The sequence below is a fragment of the Brettanomyces bruxellensis genome, chromosome 6, assembly GCF_011074885.1.
Source record: "Brettanomyces bruxellensis chromosome 6, complete sequence".
In the NCBI taxonomy this organism is placed as follows: Eukaryota; Fungi; Ascomycota; class Pichiomycetes; order Pichiales; family Pichiaceae; genus Brettanomyces; species Brettanomyces bruxellensis.
In genome coordinates, this window is record NC_054687.1 from 784,211 (window position 1) to 805,645 (window position 21,435).

The window sequence follows — 21,435 nt, forward strand, 5'->3', positions numbered from 1 at the left end:
TGGATTTGTCTCAGATACTGACAGTTAAGTTTATTTCTTTTTTAAAGAAGGAGATCGATTCACATAAGCCAAATTTAATCGAAGGAAACTAAGATAAACACCATGTCATCTTCTCCACCAATGCCTTCAACACCTGATCATAATGACCAGGATACAAATGATACACACTTGACTGCTCATGATACATTTTCAACATCTCAAACACATGACGCCGTTCCATCTTCACCGCTTTTTATGCCTCCATCGAGTGATTCCGTCTCGGGACCTTCATCACAAATAAGATCTAACGATGACCACAACAGAAATACTCACTTAGGAAGTGCACTCGGGGGATTATCTTCACCTGTTGCTGAGCCAACAAGCGATTTACTTTCAACTAGTTCTACGGGATTTGGATCATTCCAGCGTCCGCGTTTGCATAGTAGAGGTGATATTCATTCCTCTGACTTTTTATCTTCTCCCATGAAAAGACGATTTTTCACAGAGAGTTCTGGCGCTGGACCCTCATCCTCAGGATTGGAACGTGGATTATCTTCTAGTTCGGCTCTACCTTCATCTGCATCATCATCAGCCTTACCGTCATCTGATGCTGGAAATGCTTTGTCTTCTGCAGCAAACATTCCTCAGTCTACGGCAACCAATACTTCAACGTCACACGCTCCTGATGAACCTGTCAGAGTCATTTGGGGTACAAATGTCTCTATACAAGAATGTTCAGATAATTTCAGAACTTTTTTGATGTCATTTAAGATGAAGTATCGTAAGAAAATGGACGATACGTTGGAGGATCCAGATGAAGATGAAAAATTGTACTATATGGATATGCTTAACATGATGAAGGAAACAAACGCCACCAACTTGAATTTGGACTGCAGGAACTTGCTTGCTTACTCTTCAACCAAGAAGCTATACTATCAATTAATCAACTATCCGCAAGAAGTTGTGCCAATTATGGACCAGACCATCAAAGACTGTCTCGTCTCACTTGTGCTAGACAATGCACCAAGCAATGAATCAAACACAGAACGGGATTCGATTGTGGACCAGATTGAATCCAACATCTATAAGGTGCGGCCGTATAATATTGAAAACAACAAAGGTATGCGTGAACTCAATCCAGGTGACATTGACAAATTGGTGACAGTTAAGGGAATTGTGATCAGATCGACCCCTATAATTCCAGATATGAAGGTTGCTTTTTTCAAATGCAATGTTTGTGATCACACCGTTGTGGTGGAAAATGATAGGGGACTAATTCAGGAACCTACAAAATGTCCTCGTCCCATCTGTGGTGTGGCAAATTCCATGCAATTGATTCACAATAGATCATCATTTGCCAATAAGCAGGTCGTGAAGCTTCAGGAAACACCGGACTTGGTTCCAGATGGACAGACTCCTCATTCTGTCACATTATGTGTGTATGACGAGCTTGTTGATTCATGCCGTGCTGGTGATCGGGTTGAGGTAACGGGAATCTTTAAATCATCACCAGTTAAAGTTAATTCTCGTCAACGTGCGTTGAGGGCTCTATACAAAACGTACTTGGATGTGGTGCACATTAAGAAGACAAACGGAAAAAGATTGTCACCGGATGAAAGTACGTTGGAGACTGAATTAAAAGAGCAGCAGGAAGTTAAAGAGACCAGGCAGCTTTCCCAAAAGACAATAGAGAAGATCAAGAAGGTTGCTCAAAGAGAGGACATATATGAATTACTTTCCAGGTCGGTGGCTCCATCAATTTATCAAATGGGTGATGTGAAAAAAGGAATCCTCTTGCAATTATTTGGAGGTAACAACATAGAAACCAAGAAACTTGGCCGAACAAGGGGTGATATTAACATTTTACTTTGTGGTGATCCATCCACTTCTAAATCGCAACTTCTGCAATACGTGCATAAAATTGCTCCTCGTGGTATATATACATCCGGTAAAGGTTCATCTGCGGTTGGTTTAACTGCATATATTACACGGGACCCAGATACACGGCAGTTAGTTCTTGAAAGTGGTGCATTAGTTCTTTCCGATGGTGGTATCTGCTGTATTGATGAGTTCGACAAGATGAGTGATGCTACTCGTTCTGTTTTACACGAAGTCATGGAACAGCAGACTATATCTATTGCCAAAGCAGGCATTATCACTACTCTAAATGCTAGAACGTCTATTCTTGCATCCGCTAATCCAATCGAATCCAGGTACAATTCTAACCTTCCGGTTACCAAAAATATTGACCTTCCACCTACTTTGCTTTCGAGATTTGATCTTGTATATCTTATCTTGGATAAGGTGGATGAGAAAATCGATAGCCAATTGGCAAAACACATAGCTGGTATGTATCTTGAAGATAATGGATCTAGTGCTACAAAGGAAGAAATTTTAAGTGCCGATTTCCTCACCTCATATATCCAGTATGCAAAGGCTCACTACAAGCCACATCTGACAGAAGAGGCAAAGGGGGAACTAGTGCGATCATATGTGGAAATGAGAAAACTTGGGGAGGATGTTCGTGGGTCTGAAAAGAGAATTACTGCTACTACAAGACAGTTGGAGAGTTTGATTCGTTTATCAGAGGCTCATGCAAAGATGAGACTTTCTGATGTGGTTCATCTTGAAGATGTTCAAGAAGCTGTTCGATTGATGAAGTCGGCATTGAAGGAATATGCAACTGATCCACTTACAGGAAGAATTGATATGGATCTTGTTCAGACAGGTCAGACTTCGGCAGAGAGAAAGCTAAAGGAGGATTTGACATCACAAATAGCTAGTATCGTGAATAAAGAAGAAACAATCACTTACGATGCTTTACTTAACAGGATCAATGATCAGTCTTCTACATCAGTTGAAAATGTGGATTTGAACGAAGCTTTGAGGCGTTTAGAGGCAGATAACCAAATAGTTACTTTCGGAAGAGGTCATAGGAGAGAAATAAGAGCAAACAGATCTGGACCTATATGAAAGTCTATAAAAAAGTTATTTTTCTATGTAAGAAATTTCCATTTTGTACTATTTGAAATTGATAGGTAATTGATGCTAGGTAATTGATGTTAGGTAATTGGTAATGGGTAACTTGTTGCTTGGAAAATATACTTGATCACGTGAGGAAAGTATATTCTTTTTTTCTCCCCCTCTATTAATTTTTTTGGCGGAGCTTTTTGGCTTTTGAGTATTTTTAAAGCATCTGGTTGGACGCTTAATCGAGCTGAAAAAAATTAAAAAAAATAAGGCGGGGGGTTTCGAACCATACAACCTCAGTACAGCAAGTTGTACCTTCCTTCCCCTTTGGAATTAACAACTTCAAAAGGTTGACGTCTCTCTTTTATTCTACAAAATTTAACAACAATATATCAATGTTTGCAAGACAGGGTATAAGATCAGCATCAAGATTTGGCGTTAGAAACGCTTCTACTGCATCCTCGGTTGTTTCCAAGGTTACTGGTAAGTACTCCCTTACTTGAGAGCAAGAGTATTGCTGAAGGAATACGCAAAGCTCATGATAAAGGAACTCTAATTTCTCTTTTTTTTTAATAGATTTTGTGGGGGCCAATTATACTAACAAAAAAGCACAATCACTAACTGTAGGATTTGCCAACTGCTCATGGTACTGGACCAAAGTGTTTGGTAATGTTGCCAAACAGATTTATATTAAGGAAGGTCTTACGCCTCCAAATGCTTCAGAATTCAGAAAGGTTTATGATGATGCTGTTAAGCAAGGTTTGCTTCTAGTGAGAGATCCAAAGAGATACTCAACATCCCTTCTTAGAGTTGCTCAAACATCTACCAGCGGCGATTACTTAAAGTACGGTTGCTATTTGATTCAAATCCTTGGATTCTTTGCTTTGGGAGAGATTGTCGGCAGAAGAAAATTGGCAGGATATCCTGATTACGGCCCAAAGAAGAGCAATTAAACAATAAATTGCAACTGTATTATTTACATCATACGTGAAGCTCCATTCCAGCTCCCTTCTTGCTTGCCATTCTCCATATTCTCTAGAGTTCAGAATTCCGCATATATTTATTCCATTTAAATGCTATCCATAGTTTATATCAAGTTATGATTTGCAATTAGCAACATCATTTTTTTATTATTAATTTTTACATTAATTTCTATTTGCAGCCTGGTGATCGTTATCTTGTAACTTCCGATTCTTTGGCCTGTTCAAAAGTTCTCTTCTCTTGGAGCCGTCTATCATATCTCTGCGTTTCTTTCTCTTTCTACTATCAATATTCGGAACAGTGCTAATTCTTCCCCTTTTCACGGGATTTCGTTTCAACTCGTGCTTTTTCTTTTTGGAAAGCTTTGGCATTCCTTCACGAAGCCATTTTGGAACACCTTCGACTGACCCACTCTGTTTCATAACGTTGACTACTGTCTTCACTAAATCCATATCGACTTTAGTATAAAATGTGACCGCTCTTCCAATCCTTCCAGCTCTACCAGTACGTCCTATTCTATGCACATAAGCTTGGGCCGAATTTGGAACATCATAGTTAATCACCATGTTTATCCCCTTAAAGTCAATGCCTCGAGCTAAAACATCCGTACAGATGAGACACCATAATTCTCCACGCTTGAATTTCTCAAGAACCTTTTCACGCTGGACTTGTGTTCTTTCTGCGTGAATAACATCGACATTGAGACCATCATAGATTAATTCGTGGAACAACGCCTTTGCACGGGGGATTGACTGTAAAAAGATGATTACAGGGGGCTTAAATTCACCCTGCTGAATCATATTCCTTATTGCTATTAACTTTCCATGCTCATCACCACAGAACACCAACTTCTGTTCAATATTTGTATTAGCTGCCTCTTTATGTCCAACAATTATTCTCTCCGGATATGTCATAACACTCTGCGCAATTTCCTCCACACTAGATGTTATGGTGGCTGAAAAAATGGATCTTCTCAAATGCGGGTTTGTACAAGCAGTAAGGATTCGGTCTGTCTGCTCAACAAAATTCGATTCGAACATTTTATCGGCTTCATCAAGTACGATATGATGTATGTGACTAAGATCGATTGCATCATCTTCTACTAAACTGATTAATCGAAGAGGAGTAGTGATTATGATGTTGAACTTAGACGACTGAATAACCTTGTTTCGAAGCTTAGCAGCCAGACTTTTGTTTAAATATGCAACCTTTATTCCAGGAACACCATTCACAATCTTTGAAAGTTCTGAAAATATTTGATATGCTAATTCCTTCGTAGGGGAAACCACCAGTCCATAAATCCCGGAACCTTTTGTTGACTTTCCTTTAACTGAATTTTGTGGACTAATGAAATCTAGCAAGGATTGTACTAACGGTATAAGAAATGCTAATGTTTTACCAGAACCTGTAGGTGCACAGCCAATAATATCACGATCATACATTGCTGCTGGAATAGCTTCACATTGAATAGGTGTAGGCTCAGTAAAGCCCTCTTTAAGTAAATTGTCCAATAAGGTACGGTTGAGTTTGAACCGAGTAACTAAATCTTCAAAGGATCCAATCGGCAATGGTAAATCTTCTCCTGATGTTTTAATGCCATATTTCTTCCTTAACTTTGAGGCATCTTCCTCTGTCTGAATCTTTGGAGGAGGGAGGTCATCTTGCCCTTCATTCTTATCCTTAGTTTCATCTTCTAATTCATCGGCAGTATGCTTTTCAATTTTGTGATCATGGAAAAAATCTATTTCTTTTTCCACCTCTTCTTTTAAAGCCTTCTGCTTTCCCTGCTGACCTCTGATCTGCGCACTAGTAGCTTTTGTAAAACTTCCACTACCAGATTTGGATTTATCCAACGACGCACCTCTTGTTAAAGCCCTGAAAAGATCCATTTTGTATGGCTGATGTAAGATCTCTTATATAACGCCAACTAAATAAAAAGGAAGATAGTAATTTAAGATCAATCTTTGCTTCACGATGAAAACTCCGAATAATCTGAAATTTTTTTTCTTATCGCAGGTAAAATTTTCAGTGCAGGTCGAAAGCGTGGCTCATGAATTCTGTGTGGCAGTGCAAATGGGTATTCAAAATTTTTTTTCTAGTGAATTTATCCACAGTGATTAGTGTCTTGTCTATACAATTGGGGAAGCAAAAAATGTACACTGAATGTGTGTAGTTACTGTTGATCTTAGCAAAGCGTTCAACTTGAATTTTCAGATTTGATCAACCAAAACTCCAATATTTTGTATCTGTGGTCGTCGATCTATATTTATATAAGAAATCGTCACTTCATTTCGGAGCAAACAAGTTGGTATATTTATTTAACTATAACCATATAAAGCAATTTAATCACACATAACAAATACTGAATAGTGGTACAATAGTGCAGAATAAGGAAGCATGAATTGTCTTAGAACTGCTGCGGATAGACTATCGTTTTCTAGTGTGATGCGGGGGAAAATATTATTCCAAAATGTACAGAGGAGAAATGTGGTTTTTGTCAGAGGAAAACGTGTGAAAGGTATGCTTAGAGATCCAAGCGACTATCTGACATCGAAGGGAATTAAATACAGCTTATCCGAAGATAATATAAAGCCCTTGAAGAACTTCCTAGGTAAGGAGTACGAACTCCCAGATAAAATGCTCCTTCAGATTCTTACGCACAAGTCGTTTGCTCACGGTTCAAAACCATACAACGAAAAGTTCTCATTCTTCGGTGAGCGTCTCTTAAAATATGCTGCCACAAAGTTTGTTCTTGCAACAGGCAGAAATGAAAACTATAAATATTCGGTGGGTGGATATAACTTTGACTCTATTGGATCATTAGCTCACCGTTTGATTGTGACTGATAAGAGTTTAAGCGAATTTGCTAGTGAAAAGGGAATTGATAAAATATTCTTCTGCAAAGTGGCTCTTCCGTATTCAGAAAAGGAGCATGAAAAGAATGTTAAACCTAAGGCAATGTATTCGACTATAGTGTCATCCTTGGCTGGTGCTATTGCTGCTCAACACGGAAAGGCAGTTGCTGAAAAATTTGTCAATGAAATGTTATTTAAGGATATATCGCAATTGGTTTTGAAGATAGAAGACGGCCAGTGAGTGAGCTTGTTAATACTATAGAAAAGAGGAAAACAGCCTGTAAAAAAGTATGTGCTTTAACCTGTGAATGTGTTTGGATTCTGACGCTTTAATTAAGGATATTATTCTGCTCACAGTTCCAGCAAGTATACAGCTCATTACAACTTATATATATTATGCACAAGGGTTCAAACCAAGCCAATATTAGATTTTTTTGTCAGATAGCAGCTTATTTCATTTGAAGGAGTAGAGGTTGTATACTAAATGAGAAGGTTAGACCTTCTTTGGGAAGGAGACCCATATTGCCCTAAATGTTTGTTTATTTCACTTTTTTTTTTGAACTACTGCGTGTAAAGAACATTCGTTAGTACATTATTTCTTGAAGACTTGGCTATTGAGAAAATTTTGTGTTTTACATCATAATTGTGTTTTCGACTGAATTTAGAGCTAGCACAATAATGTTTTTTAAAACCCGGATTAAAATCGATTTATATAATAGGTTGTCAACTAAATAATGAATATGGTCAACTTATATTCTATCGCCCCTCGACAAAACGCGCTGCCATCCGAAATAAAATTTCAAACTTTACCAGCTTGTAATGTTAACGGGACACAAAGCTGACGCGAAATACCAACCTGTTTCGAGCCACAAGAGAGAAAAATTTCGAATTTAGCATGCCATTTTATCGAGAACAGGGCTTCGACGTGCTTGATTATTCTACTTTTCTTGTTTAGAGCACACAAGATCAATTTTTTTTTTATCTTACTTTAAAAAAGTAAGAAGAGAAAAAAAAATTAATTAAAATAAACACCGCACTTTTGTCTTGAATCAAATTTCACCGTGTTGATTTATACAAGGAAGAGATTACTTTGTTGAAAGAGAACCGTTTTTTTCTAAAGAAAATAAACACAGATCGTGTGGGCTCGATATAAGAATATAACTTTATCACCGCTACAGATTACTTTGTGTTCCTTGACAAAATAAATCATTTCTTAAACCTGAATCAGGAAACACTCACTTTATCCACTCTTTACGGCATATTCAGAGATGATGAACTCTATACTGGAACCCTCAAATTTTATCAAGTATCACAAATCATTAAAGCTATATCTTGGAATCTCACAAGATAAGCTGACGCCCATAACATCTGCGCGTGTTGCCAAGGCGCGTGAAAAACTAAGCCGATTAACTGAGATCCAATTTTATGATTTGAGTACCGATGTATACGATGAATTACAGAGGCGAATCAATGAAACAAATGAGAAACCAAAGCATCTTCTTCCGCAGTCCAACTACCATCCTAAAAGAAATCAAGCAAGACAAAAATTGGCCGCTTTACCGTCTCAAAGATTCAAGGATTTGGTGAATGATGTTCTTTTCGAGATAGATAGAAGACACTTGGCAGAGCAACCTTCCATAGAACGATCGTCTATGGGCTCGCCAAACTTAAATGATTATCCTAGTGCTAGAGAGTCTTCTCAGCAGACTGAATCGAAGCGACTTAGTCTCCAGCGATCAGAACAATCATTGTCTATTCAGGAAATTCCAAAGCTACACATCGATTCACCTTTTGATGATTTGGACGATGCTAATGAGGTTAAGACTCCTGTCAGAGAAAACTTTCAACAGCAAAAAGTTGAGACTCCCTCCCAACGTGAGATAAAAGCCACTAAAGTGGTTCCAAAGCGTGCAGAATTGACATGGTCGAGTGATGAGGAAGAGGAGGACGCTTTATCAAATGATGCCTCTCGTCCTGGGCGTATTTCTATTGAGTCAAGGGAAATGAAGAATAGGGCAACAGAAAATAAATCACCGCTGACCTCCAATCACAATTCTTTGACCAAAGACACAAAAATAAAGGAGGATTACGAGGAGAAATTGAAGGCCAAGGATGATATAATTCAAGGATTGAACGAGCAACTAACTTCTTTGAGGGAGAACATTGAGTTGAATGAGCAAAAGGTGAGCAATCTAGAATCAGAGTTGTTGGAAAAAGATTCCAACATGAAGTCTTTGAAGGAGGAATCTTCAAAATTCTCTGAGCTCGAAGTTACCAACGCCGAACAATTAAACAAGATTGCTGAGCTTCAAGATCAGTTGCACAAAGCGATACCCAAGGTCAGAGAGCTTGATGATCTTAAAGGGAAGTATAAAGAGTTACAGGAAAAATATGAAAGCGCAGACAGAGAGATAAATAGCAACTCGAATGATTTAAATGACAAAGTGTCCGATCTAGAGAAGCAAAACAAGTTGTTGCAAGAGGAGAGTGAATCGCAAAAAAGGTCGTATCAAGAACTTCAGAAAAAGCATGAGCAATTGTCCAGACAACATAGCTTGCTGCAAAAAGATCACACTGCTCTTCAAAAGACAATGGAAGATATTCCTATGGCAAGAAACGGGAGTAGCACGAGCTTGAAAAGGACTAGCAGCGAGATTCCAGACTCTGTCTGGCAGAAAAAGTTCCAAGAACTAAAAGCAGACAAGATTTCGGATTACATTATTTCGGCAAAAGGTCCAGATGTTGAAAGTTTGCAACGGTATTGCGATCTTGATGGTTCTGTCCCTTTGATTGCTGTAGCTAATCTCTATGCGGGCGTTGAGATGATGCTATCGTATATATCAGAGGAAAAGATTTCAACATTTGGTTTGTTCAATGGTGTTTCTGGTATTGCGGCCGCAGTTCGAGCTATAACAAAGGATGCCGGATCTACAGATCCAACGTCTGCCGTTGGAGAAAAAACACAGTTGATAGAGGCGTCACTTTCTAATCTTTTGACTAGCACTAGATACTACGCACTGTATTTGGATGTTATGCCAAAGCTCTTGATGCATGCTGCGATTAGCGACGTTTACTTTAGCGTGTTGGATTTGACGAGTCTGAGGAAGATTCATGCGGTTGGAGATACCTTGATCCAGGCAATTAAAGATAGTCGGTCTCGTACCGAGCAGTCTTTACAAGAGGCGAGCAATCAGAAAGCCCATGAATTAACACAGTCCAATTTGCAGTCTCGTGAGTTGAATTCCCAGAAGAATGAAGATCCCTTAGCTTCTCTTCCAGATTATATCCACTCCGGAAATTTACCTGACGTGCCTAAATTTGATGGAGATGGATCTGATGCCAGCACTCCTCCAAGAACTCCAACCGAGGAGGAAACCTTAACTCAAGTTAAGCCGCTCAGAATGGCCGAAAGATTATCATCACAGGAGGATCTTACAAAAAGATCAACATCCGACGGTCACAGGGCTCCAAGGAACTTTAAAAGACCTCTGCCTACTATAAGTCCAATACAGGTGCACTCTCCAAGGATGAGAAATATCTACCAAGACAAAAATTCAACCATGGAAAAAGCATCGGAAAAGCCATTGACCGTTCAGACAATTTCCACTGATCGGTTGGCTGATCAGTCTGAAAGGCCGGTTGAAGTTGGAAAAGAGGCTGCGAGAAAAGATGTCGAGAGAAAAGAATCTGCAAAGAAGCAACCGGTGCATCTCAGTAAGATATCACCGACCTCTTCTGCTCCAAAGGCTATAAATACTGTTCCACATCTTGATCACCATACAATTAATAAGAAGCCAGCGGTCATTTCGAAATCTCAAACACCAGTTAGGAATTCACCACCTGCTGCAAATGTGAGCGTTTCTTCATTGGCATCCAAGTTTTCTGAAATTTCAAGTAATGAAAGCACACCACATAGCATTGGAAAAGCAGTGTCTAGAAGTGGATCTACTCCTCGGTCGTCTAAAATCAACAAGTTTAAACAGAGATTTGAGCAGAATGATGCAGAGAGTTTGAAGCATGACTCTTTTATCTCTAGTTCACCTAGTGGAAGTCCATCTCCCGTCAAGTATCACTCAAACGGCGGAGAAGTTGCCAAAGCATTTGATAAATTCGGTGCTAGGGTGAACTCTATGGACAGATCACCTGTTTCTAAAAGACTCTTCACTGATGAAAAACAGGACGACGATGAAAGCGATGGAGATAGTGAGGAGTCTGAATATGACACTACGGGAGTTGAGGCAAAAATTGAAACCGTGCGAAAAATTCCTCAATACGAGCAGAGTGGTACGGAGTCAGATTTGAAGGTTCCAGAGCCTAAGCCAAGATATATACAAGGCAGTGGATCTACAGATGAAATATCTAATAGTAATCAGACAAGGGCAGTGGCGGCAGAAGTATCAGATGAGGAAGCATCAGACGAGGAAAGCAAGAAAGAAGAAAGTAAGGAGGTGGATATAAGGCAGGAAGATAAAATGAGCGATGATAACGATGCAGAGGAGAAAAAAGAGACTCCTATGAGAGCAACGACTGAGGAAGAGGAAGAAAACTTTGATTTTGAAAACTTCAACACTTTGGACCCAGACAACACTTTGAAGGAGTTGTTGCTTTACTTAGAACATCAGACTGTTGAGGTGATATCTGCAATTCAACAGCTCCTACAGTCGATCAGGAATCCAAAGGCAACAAGAGGTCTTTTGCGTGGTGCTGCAGAACTGATCATCACAGTTGTGAAGCAAATGTGCGAAGGTACCAAGACTCTGATGAGCCAAAGCCGGTATGCGGACGCTATGGGTCACGCACAATATGTTGTGGATGTGTTGGATGACTGCGTTATACGGATGGATAAATTATACGGAAAAGATCACAGCAAGGATGTGATGTATGCCGACAAGGACTTCAAGCAAAGATCCGCAGGTATTGCTTTTGATATAGCTAGAAGCACCAAAGAGTTGGTTAAGACAGTTGAGGAAGCCAGTTTAAGAGACGAGATAGCAGTCATTGACTCAAGGTTGAATGCTCCAAGTCACGCCTAGATGCGGGATGCTTTCGGATGATAACCTACGCGAATACGTAAGTTGTGACAAACTTATGCTGTTAGAAATAGAGAATAGAAAATTAGAATGAAAAAAAGATAATAAGAATAACATCGAGATTACGTTCGGTAGAGTAGAGTGCGAAAAGAATGTTCAGAAGATACGCATGCCAGAAGTTGATTAAAGAAAGAATACCAAGACCAAAAAATAAGAAAACTGATACAGCTGGCTGCTTAGAATTGGGACTATTTTCTACGTAAATGTAATTAATGACTGTAAATGACATAGATGAATGAAACGCCGAGAAGGGAAGATAGAATCTGAAGCTTCCCCGCATTTTTTGCTGGATAACAAAGGAAAAAGAGCTTGTTAGGGAATGGCATAAATTGCAAAGAGGATTCAACTTTGAATGATTAAATTTGAAGGAAAGTTTTCCGGCAACAATAAGATGGAAATGAAGAAAGGAAAATAGAATTTGCTTTGGGAAAACAAAGTTTACTTGACGGCCCTAGGGACCGAAAAGAATAAGCGAAAAAAAAAAAAAAAAAAAAAAAAAAATTTAAAAGCTCATTGAACAAAAAATAATGAATGAATGAGCGAAAAGATTGACCAGAAACAATGTGCCCCACATAAAATTCTAGGACGTAAGGCAGACGTCTATTTTTCAGCCATTCGGAGTATGATCAACCGTACGGATAATTATCAGAAGTGCACAAACAAAAATCATCGCTCCCCCACAATTTATTGCGTGTGGCTGTAATGGAAATTAATTATTCAATAGAAGAAATCTTTAAATTTGGGATAGGAACAGATCTCAGTGTTTCAATCTCGGGGATGAATACCGTAATACACACAGAAGTTTCCCTACTTGGGGCAAATACTCCTATAAACGAGTGACAGAAACCGGCACACAAACAATAACCGCCTCCTTGCCATTTGTCCTTTTTCCCTTAATCACACTTAAGATTTCGGATGATCTGATTCTACGGAAGAATGTTTTTCGACACAAAATAGAAAGGAATTAGTCGCTAATCAACACTTGGAGAATTCGATTCAGGAAACTTGGCCTCATCATTGTGTGTTAAGTCTTGTAGGCAGAACATACATAGCGGATAAGTTAACCAATCAGGGTGATGCAAAAAAAAAGGTCCAAATAAATTTTAACTCTTAAAAAATACTTGAGAGCTCAAGCCTACTTGTTTGAGAAGGTAGACCTTTCTCAGGCCATCGTCCATCATCTTAAACAACTTCTAGTAGAATAGTTGTTTAAAATTCTCAAAGCTCATCGGCATTTTAAATTCTTTAGCTAGAGAAGTTACGCATTCGCACCGAAAAAAAAAAGAATCGTAACTCCCGTGTGTATAACGTGACGAGATTTTTGAAGCAATTCGTTTTCTATTATTATTGTTAGATTTTTTCTTGGGGTTCGCATAGCATTGTCAGCCGCTCAAGTAAAATTTATTTCTATCTCGGTTTAAAATTTCTTGACTCAGTAGGAAAGCAAATCCCATCCAAACATATTTGGCACAATTACCAAACAAATTTAACATTCAGATAGCAGTAGACACCAACTGGGGCATTATACCAGCAAAGAAAAGAAGTGTTGCTCACAAAAATTGATCGTTTTCCTGGCTATTTTTACGACCAGTTTACGGAGTGATCGGCTTCAAAGATTCCTGTAAACGGAAACTCCTCGGGAACTAAAAAAAAAAGGAAAACGAAAAAAGCGAATTATTGGCCGCATCTTATGACACAAAATACGGCCTAGGTTTTAAAGTCATCTGTCTGTGCATTCAATTGTTGCATTGTCTGCTGCCTCATAAAGCCTATTGTTTGCAGTACAAATTCTGCCCCAGATCTCCTGTTACTCTTAGATCTTGCTTCTATTGTTTCCTTAACACTTTTTCCCTGATCAGCTACTCCACTCTCCCCACTTTTTTATTTTTGACAATCGTATATAATTCGGTTTATGTTTTCTTACTTTAACAATTTCCCTCCCTCCAGATCCAATCTCCCCCATTTTTTTCCTCATAAGGGGAGATCTTGTCGTATTCTTGCTTGTCGTCCCATCAAACTTATTATACTTTAGATATATCACATCTTACCCTTTTATCGAAAGGCTTACTCGTATACATTACATTCTATATAACACAGAAAATTCATCACGATTTTCGTTCTCAACTATATCCATACCGGCAGATTTATTATATTATATTCAGATACACGATGGATACCACGGCTACCTTTATCCATGCACCACAGAGGAGGAGCAATCTACCTTCTATAAAAGATCTATTCCCTACGCTTGGAAACGCTCCAACTAGTGCGGTGAACTCCGCATTTCCTTCCGTGAAGAATTCAGCTTCATCAAATATGGCACTTTCCCCTGGCTCTACCCCATCGGATACATACAATAATACAGGAGCTGTCTCTCCATTTGGCGGGAGAACTTTTGAGTCCGACAACTACACATTAGCCTCTGATAACACTAGTGCAACCTACAGTGTGCCCCTCTCAGGCCAAGCACCACAAATACAATTACGGCAGCAACGACAGAAAATACAACAACAACAACAGTCAATACCTTTGGCACCAGTCTCAAGCATGAATTCAGAATTTCAGCTACAGGAGCTTGCGAGCCTTACCAGTCAGATAAACTCGAAGATTGCAGAATCTCAGGATATGAGTCTGGTTTCACGACAGCTACTCATCGATGGCTATGCGAGACTTCAGCAGCTGGGATACATATATCAGGAGTGGTCTAAGATGAAGGAGATGGAGGATGCCAAAATGGCGAACAGGGCACATACAAAGACATTCCAATCCATGGAAGAGCAGGCAGTGAGGGCATTGACATCTATGAATGAAACACATAACAGTGCAAGCTCATCTGTGTCTTCACCTTCGTCAATTCTCTCGTCTCCGACCAAGGTGCCTTCCCCAAGCATTCTTTCACCGGTTTCAAACGTTGCTTCATTATCATCTACTTTCAAGAGACGCAAGTCTGTCCCTTCTACCACATTCCGGAACAGGTCTAATTATGGACGAACAATGCGTTCCAATTCCTTATATTCAGATGGAAAGATAAAGATCTCATGCAAGAGTCCTCGTTCACCAACATTCTCACAGCTATCATCACCATATTCCACATCAGCCGCATCGTCACCGGGGTCTCCTAGCAGTGCACCATTTGTTCCAAGTGAGTGCATGCACTGCCGATCCAGAGATACACCCGAGTGGAGAAGGGGACCAACTGGGGAGCGGACATTGTGTAATGCCTGTGGTCTTTTCTACGCCAAACTTTGCCGTAAATATGGGGAAAAGAAGGCCAAGGATGTGATGGAGGATCGAAAAACGAGAGGGATGGAGATGGATCGCAGGGTGTCAATAACATCTGCTCCGACCATAATACCATAAATTCTCGTGGCATCTCTCATGATATGCCGTTCTCATTGGTTGCCGCAATAAAATACTTTGGGATTACGCCTGCCTTTTCGCTTCTTACTGCTTTTGGTTATATTTTATGAGCTCTACTTTATGATGCATATTCTTGCAGTTATATGAACAATATTACGACTTTAACGAACTTAACGATTTTAACTCTTTAATGTAGTATGACTTCTTAATCAGACATGCAGTCAATAGAAAATAAAACACGAGATACTAAAAAAAAGTAATGTAATTAACATAAAAATATGACGATACTGCTAACGTAAGAACATACAATACCTAATTTCACCAGATACGCCGGCCCAACAACTAGAACAATTCAATGTGATACAACACGAACGGTTCGTAATCCTGATCAACCAACGATGCATACTCGTGAAGAGAATTATCCTTTTGAATCTTACCATTTTTATCTGTCGAGAACGCATTTCCTCCAAGATATTCGAACTTCGATAGAAGGTCCTTCTTTGCTCTGTTTATCGCCTTTTCGTTCTTTAACTTGAGCAAAAAGCAGGAGAATTCTGGAGGCAAGCCATATCTCAAAACAGATTCCACAAATGTTCTTAATAGTTTAATATGCACCCAAGCAGATGTCATTTCCATGTATGCCTCCTTCGAAAGACGGATAAGATCGTTCTTCAATGATGCCTCTGATTTCGTTGCAGCTTCATACTCATTTCTCATCTTACTGATAGCTTCCTCTGAATAATTGAACTCTCTTGGAATCCATTTTGCCTCCCTTGCAGCAGTCAAGAACTGCTTCTCGTATTTTTTGAATAACGTAACGCCATACAAATTATACTCCGAATCCTCCGTGATTTTGTGAGCAGACCTTGGAACAACGTAAGGAGTCAAAGTTTCGTAGCTGTTCAAAAATGCGCTCTTCAAGGATTTCGGCACAACCAAAAGATCGGTTGTCAAATGCTCAGAACCAAGAACAAAATCGTCCTTATTGACTATGTCATGAAGAGATTTCACAGTGAGGTCACCAGTCTGCTTCCTTTGTGCGGCTAGCAGATTCGAACGAGCAACATTATATGAACTATAAGCAGTCTTCAAGTCCGAGTCTAAGTTAAATGCCTCTTCAGAGATGGTTTTGATTAACTGTTCTGTTGGCTTGTCAAGTCTGTACCTGGAAGTATTCCATTGAAAAGTTTCTAAATACTCATCAACAGTCTTGCCGTCTATTTTCATTCTTGGAGCTTGGGTTTCGTTGGTGCTACTAGAGCCAGAAGATAACGCTGCTAAAGGTGTTAAAACATTGCCAGCAATCTCCAAAACCTTTGAGATCGATGCGTGCAATTGATTGTCAATCTTTGCTAGTTCATCACTTTGCTCCACCAATGAGTCCAATGTACCCACTTTAAAACTTGGAAGCTTAAATGGTGTGAGTTTAACTTCACCTCCATTCACGTCTTTCTGCAGAAAAAGATGTAATGAATCTTCACTGCCTGCCGACTTTGGAAGGGCTATCATCAAATAGTTCGCCACTGGTTTAGACATATTTGATTGGTTCCGCAACTGTTGACGATATTATGGTTTGAAATCGACAAGTGTAAATTGGACATTCAAGATGATGTCCGTTAATTTGAGCTAATCTCGAACTATCTCCTAAAGTTCGTTGCGGTAATCAATAAAAAAAAAAAAGACGACCAAAATTTCCACCCAGAAGATCTTTGCCGATTAAAGCTAATTTCCACGGGAATTCGCTTTCTGCCTTTCGACCAAATTTGGCCGTAAGTTCATGGAGCATACTGATATGTGCTACATTTTAGAGATATGTCTTAAACCATTTTTACCAATGCTGATACAGTAATCTAATTTATTATGTTTTACAGTTCATATCTAATTGCCCGAATTTTCACCAATATCCTTCATTTCGACATCCTCATTCTTCGAACTGTCTGCCTTTACTTGCGATTTAGTCCCGGCAAGCTTATTATAACTTTGTCCAACACTTCCACTCTCAGCATCTAAACGTTTCTGCGTTTCATCTATTTTATGCTTTATCTGTACCATGCTGCCTCCTATGAAGTCAGTAACCTGTTTATACTGCTCATCCCAGTAACTTATGGATTTTTCTAATTCTCTGATCTTTTTGTTATAATATCTTTCATTTAGCAAAACGAGCTTAGACTTTTGCTTTGACACGGTATCGAATAGCTCTTTACCTTTCTGCACATCGGATTCACTGATAACAACCTCATCGGGAGAATTTTTAGCAAGATCACTCTTAGCTGGAGAACCTTTGAATAGTCTTTTTAATAGTTGTTGATCATCAGGGTCTTTAACATCTCTAAGAAATAATTCAAGCTGGGGCCCAGACAGCTCTGGAATTTCGTGGAAGATATTGCTTAATCTCACTGCTAACGAGTCATTGGTTGTCGATGCTCTTTGAAGAGCGGCCAATTTTGTATTATTGTATTGCTTATCATTTTTATCGATTTTCTCCGAAACTAGACGTTCATTTATATCCGCAACTTTTAGTTTCATCTCATTCTTATTCCTTATTAAAGATATGTTATCCAACACCAGTTTTTTGTGCAAGCTATCTATTTTATTGATTTTGCTTTCGTCTAACTGTGGGTCCTTTTTAATATCCTGCAATAACGTTAAAGCATCATGTGACAACTTGAACGATTTCTCAAGTGCAGAGTCATATTTCTTGTGATCCTTCTCAATACTAGCGATTTTTGAATCCATTAGATATCAGTTATTCTTTCCTCAATATCTTTTGGCGAAGGTTTCTGCAACTCTTCAAAAGTTTGGAAAACTTTAAGATCAGCAAAGCATGTGTTCGGCTCGTGCTTTATACTCGCGCTATATTTACTTACTATTTTAATTTTTTTTTTCTATTTGTCACCGGTCCAAGTGCATTCATTACTCAGATCTGAAGGTCAACAAAACGGCGTTCTAACATATTACACCAGAAACAACCTAGAGAATATAGAGAAAATACATACCATCATGACAGTAAGAATTCAAGATTTAGAAGATAACAAAAAATATCCCAAAGCAATTGTTTTTGATCTCGATTATACCTTTTGGCGTAAGTTGGCATGCGATTAAGCTCTGAAATATTACTGATGAATACTAATGTATCAAACATTTTTAGCGTGCTGGTGTGATACGCATATTTCAACACCAATTAGATTAACACAAGACTCTACTCCAGAAAATCCCAAGATTGTTGATTCTGAAGATTTCTTAGTTGAACTTTACCCAGATGTGAAACCTATTCTTGATTTCTTGGAAGAGCATCACATCATCATTTTTACAGCATCTAGAACGGCTAAACCCAGAATAGCAAAGAAAATGCTAAAATTATTTGGTCTTGATAAATACATATATAACTCTGAATGGGGTTATTACAGTAAAGTTGAACATATTCGGCAGTTGGTCGAGAACTATAATTCGAGTTTGAAAAAGGGAGAATCAGAGAACTTGACCTTTAGCGAAATATGCTTATTCGACGACGAATGGAGAAACTCGGACGTGGAGAAAAAACTGGGAGTGAAGTTTTGTCATTTACCTAACGAGCAACTTACATGGCATAATTTCCGATCGGGAATCGATGGATGGAGACGAAAAGCAGCAGACATCAATTGACCATCAAAATAATAGCATATGATATATCAATTCATTAAATGAAAGGTGACATGAGACAGATGCAAAAAAAAATAAAATAACACTGAACACTACCTAGTCCAGCTAACCAGAGTCATTTAGTGTTATAACCATGAAAATATACCTATATACGAAAACAGAGAGGCCATACACTGTTTCCATAGCTGGAAACGATAGAAAGAGTGTGAAAATTAGTCTGATTTGAATTGGGTAGCAAGGGCAACAAGATCTGAGTGCTCTGCGCTTTCCGGAACGGAAACTTCCTTCTATAATAAGATAGTAAATTTGTGTTAGTAAAAATCCGGCTCACAGGAATTTGGAATTTGAAAAAAGGTAACTCTGTACTCACTTCTTTCAAAAAGGCTTTGAGATCATCATCTGACCAATCAGCAATATCCTTCTTGTTAACAACAACGGTCGATTTTAGAACTTCATCTTCATCTGGATCGTCAGAAGGTTTCTTTCCACCCAAAAAGCTTGGTTTCAAATGTGGATAGGTCTTGAAGATTATAGAAGCAATTCCGAAAACTGCAACTGCAGAAATTGCAGCAATAGAAACGTTGCGACGTTGCTGTGGTGTCAAACTGAAAGTCATCTTATTCTTGTTAGAAGAAATTGAAATTTAGATTAGCAAACACGATAATGCGTAAATAGAAAACAGAATTTGACTATGCTAACTGTGACGATCGATACGAAGAATTGAACAGCGATAGAAATGATGTTCAGCAATAAATATCTGGCTCGATAAAAATTAAGGAGATTAGAAACGGAGATAGTTTCGGGTGAAAGCCAGGGAAGTAAGTGATAGGGGAAAGGAAATAGACATAGATTTCAAATTATGACTGTGCAAGTGAGTGATTGGATTTCGGAGGAAAAAAAAGCACGATACATGAAAAAGAGAGAAGGGAAAAAAGGTAAAAAGTTTTTTGTCACATTGTAGTTTGCCGGCTTGAGCACAGACCCAATTGAGTATATAAAAAAAAATTAGAGCAGGCTTTATCTACTCTGCACTTGACGGTTTTAATAACTAGCTTGATTGTGAATATTGCGAATGTGGCGCGAAACTCTACAAGCTTGGTAATTTTTATCGCTAGATTTTGCAAATTCAACGTGTTACGCGTTAATAACAGGCTACAATAAGCTAATTTCATCGGAAAATGGACTGGACTAGTATTTGAATCCTTGGACCGTCGGATTTTTAAAGGAGTATTAAAATGTATCATAAGCATATTTTAGATTCATTGCAAAAGAAAATGCGCATTGACTACACAGCCGATGTTAGATAATTGAATTTTTGTGGGTGGGGAACCGGCAGGCCGAATGTTAAAAGTAGATAAATGAGTTAGAAGAGGAAAGAGATAAGCGACCCGGCTTAAAGAGAATATCGGACATATTCGTAGAATTTTTGCCAATAACAAATTATGAATAATTAATTAGCAGCCCCAGATCTGCATTGCTACCTAGTAGCTAAACTTCATTCGTCTGATCCACTATCATGTGTTCTGAAGTTTGTGGATCGTCGTGCTTCTGGTCGATCGACTCGGAAAGATACTCGTCAGGTGAAGTGCCGAATAATGCAATGTGAAGTCGATCGACGATGGAAGAAATGGAATCAGCAATTGAACCATGGTTATCGTTTTCATGAGAGCCGATTGACCGACGAGGAATCTTTCTACTAGGAAATGGCTTTGCCGTTAGATACATTTCAGCAGGTATTTCACCAATATAGGCTCTGTCTCCAAAACCACCGACAAAATAAATAGATTCAACCTTAAACTTGACCCAGTAGGAATCATGGATAGGATTTCCAGGGAACCAGCTTATGGCTTCATGATGCCTTGAGACGAAATATTCCTGCTCGGAATGTGTAGGCTTATAATTTATAAATTGACCCTTTAGGTTAAGACGAGGCGATCCCGCAACAGAGTGTGGTACTTTACCGATATAATGAGGATCAACACGATCTCCAGGTTGATGATCTCCAACTCGGATTGTCAACGATGCATTTGAGCCAGCGGCGATATTCTTATTAGAAGAGCTAATTCCAATCATCAACATTACTGGTTCACCATCCTGTTGACAGTCGGCATAATACTCGACAAATCCAACGGGATATCCAGTGTTTGTATCATAGGTATTCAAGTTGGCAAGGGATTCTCTTGAAACAAGAGTTCTTGCAACTCTAGCAGCAGTTTCCACATCATGATATCCATGGCCGATTTCTTCGATATTTTGATCATAGCATCCAGCTGGTAACCCAGCAATGTATCTGGTATTTGCCAAAAGAAGCAAAGCAGTTGCAAATTTCATAATAAGTATTTAACTACGTTGAACAGGTAATCAGTGACAACAGTTGTAATTGATAGTCTATTACTTAAACAGCTAACCGCCAAAATTCACTTATTTTGACGTACAAATGCTGCTCTTATATACTTAACCAAACTGTGGTAGGCTTTCAAATTATTGATTAGTGTGCCTAATAAAAGCTGATGATTACACTGAAAATAAAAATTATTACCCTTCTCCTTTCTGTGTGGGCT

At 38.8% G+C, this 21,435-nt stretch overlaps 11 protein-coding genes across 11 annotated transcripts; 6 read left to right on the forward strand and 5 right to left on the reverse strand.

The window, feature by feature from the left end:
• Positions 1-102: 102 nt before the first annotated feature.
• BRETT_003778 (uncharacterized protein) lies at positions 103-2,952 on the forward strand (the record flags this gene model as incomplete). The annotated part of the gene is made up of 1 exon (XM_041282281.1): positions 103-2,952. The coding sequence occupies one exon, from the start codon at positions 103-105 to the stop codon at positions 2,950-2,952; it is 2,850 nt and encodes a 949-aa protein (XP_041136120.1).
• A 392-nt stretch (positions 2,953-3,344) lies between these two features.
• Positions 3,345-3,902, forward strand: BRETT_003779 (uncharacterized protein; the record flags this gene model as incomplete). Its single annotated transcript, XM_041282282.1, has 2 exons — positions 3,345-3,432; positions 3,577-3,902. The coding sequence occupies 2 exons, from the start codon at positions 3,345-3,347 to the stop codon at positions 3,900-3,902; spliced, it is 414 nt and encodes a 137-aa protein (XP_041136121.1).
• Positions 3,903-4,094: 192 nt separating this feature from the next.
• Positions 4,095-5,819, reverse strand: BRETT_003780 (uncharacterized protein; the record flags this gene model as incomplete). Its single annotated transcript, XM_041282283.1, has 1 exon — positions 4,095-5,819. One exon carries the CDS (start codon positions 5,817-5,819, stop codon positions 4,095-4,097), a length of 1,725 nt encoding a protein of 574 aa, XP_041136122.1.
• Positions 5,820-6,327: 508 nt separating this feature from the next.
• BRETT_003781 (uncharacterized protein) lies at positions 6,328-7,026 on the forward strand (the record flags this gene model as incomplete). The annotated part of the gene is made up of 1 exon (XM_041282284.1): positions 6,328-7,026. One exon carries the CDS (start codon positions 6,328-6,330, stop codon positions 7,024-7,026), a length of 699 nt encoding a protein of 232 aa, XP_041136123.1.
• Positions 7,027-8,053: 1,027 nt separating this feature from the next.
• On the forward strand, positions 8,054-11,818 carry BRETT_003782 (uncharacterized protein; the record flags this gene model as incomplete). Its single annotated transcript, XM_041282285.1, has 1 exon — positions 8,054-11,818. One exon carries the CDS (start codon positions 8,054-8,056, stop codon positions 11,816-11,818), a length of 3,765 nt encoding a protein of 1,254 aa, XP_041136124.1.
• A 2,226-nt stretch (positions 11,819-14,044) lies between these two features.
• On the forward strand, positions 14,045-15,235 carry BRETT_003783 (uncharacterized protein; the record flags this gene model as incomplete). Its single annotated transcript, XM_041282286.1, has 1 exon — positions 14,045-15,235. The coding sequence occupies one exon, from the start codon at positions 14,045-14,047 to the stop codon at positions 15,233-15,235; it is 1,191 nt and encodes a 396-aa protein (XP_041136125.1).
• Positions 15,236-15,577: 342 nt separating this feature from the next.
• Positions 15,578-16,771, reverse strand: BRETT_003784 (uncharacterized protein; the record flags this gene model as incomplete). The annotated part of the gene is made up of 1 exon (XM_041282287.1): positions 15,578-16,771. The coding sequence occupies one exon, from the start codon at positions 16,769-16,771 to the stop codon at positions 15,578-15,580; it is 1,194 nt and encodes a 397-aa protein (XP_041136126.1).
• Positions 16,772-17,113: 342 nt separating this feature from the next.
• Positions 17,114-17,971, reverse strand: BRETT_003785 (uncharacterized protein; the record flags this gene model as incomplete). The annotated part of the gene is made up of 1 exon (XM_041282288.1): positions 17,114-17,971. One exon carries the CDS (start codon positions 17,969-17,971, stop codon positions 17,114-17,116), a length of 858 nt encoding a protein of 285 aa, XP_041136127.1.
• A 393-nt stretch (positions 17,972-18,364) lies between these two features.
• Positions 18,365-18,877, forward strand: BRETT_003786 (uncharacterized protein; the record flags this gene model as incomplete). The annotated part of the gene is made up of 1 exon (XM_041282289.1): positions 18,365-18,877. The coding sequence occupies one exon, from the start codon at positions 18,365-18,367 to the stop codon at positions 18,875-18,877; it is 513 nt and encodes a 170-aa protein (XP_041136128.1).
• Positions 18,878-19,086: 209 nt separating this feature from the next.
• BRETT_003787 (uncharacterized protein) lies at positions 19,087-19,490 on the reverse strand (the record flags this gene model as incomplete). Its single annotated transcript, XM_041282290.1, has 2 exons — positions 19,087-19,161; positions 19,245-19,490. The coding sequence occupies 2 exons, from the start codon at positions 19,488-19,490 to the stop codon at positions 19,087-19,089; spliced, it is 321 nt and encodes a 106-aa protein (XP_041136129.1).
• Positions 19,491-20,362: 872 nt separating this feature from the next.
• Positions 20,363-21,205, reverse strand: BRETT_003788 (uncharacterized protein; the record flags this gene model as incomplete). The annotated part of the gene is made up of 1 exon (XM_041282291.1): positions 20,363-21,205. The coding sequence occupies one exon, from the start codon at positions 21,203-21,205 to the stop codon at positions 20,363-20,365; it is 843 nt and encodes a 280-aa protein (XP_041136130.1).
• Positions 21,206-21,435: the final 230 nt, after the last annotated feature.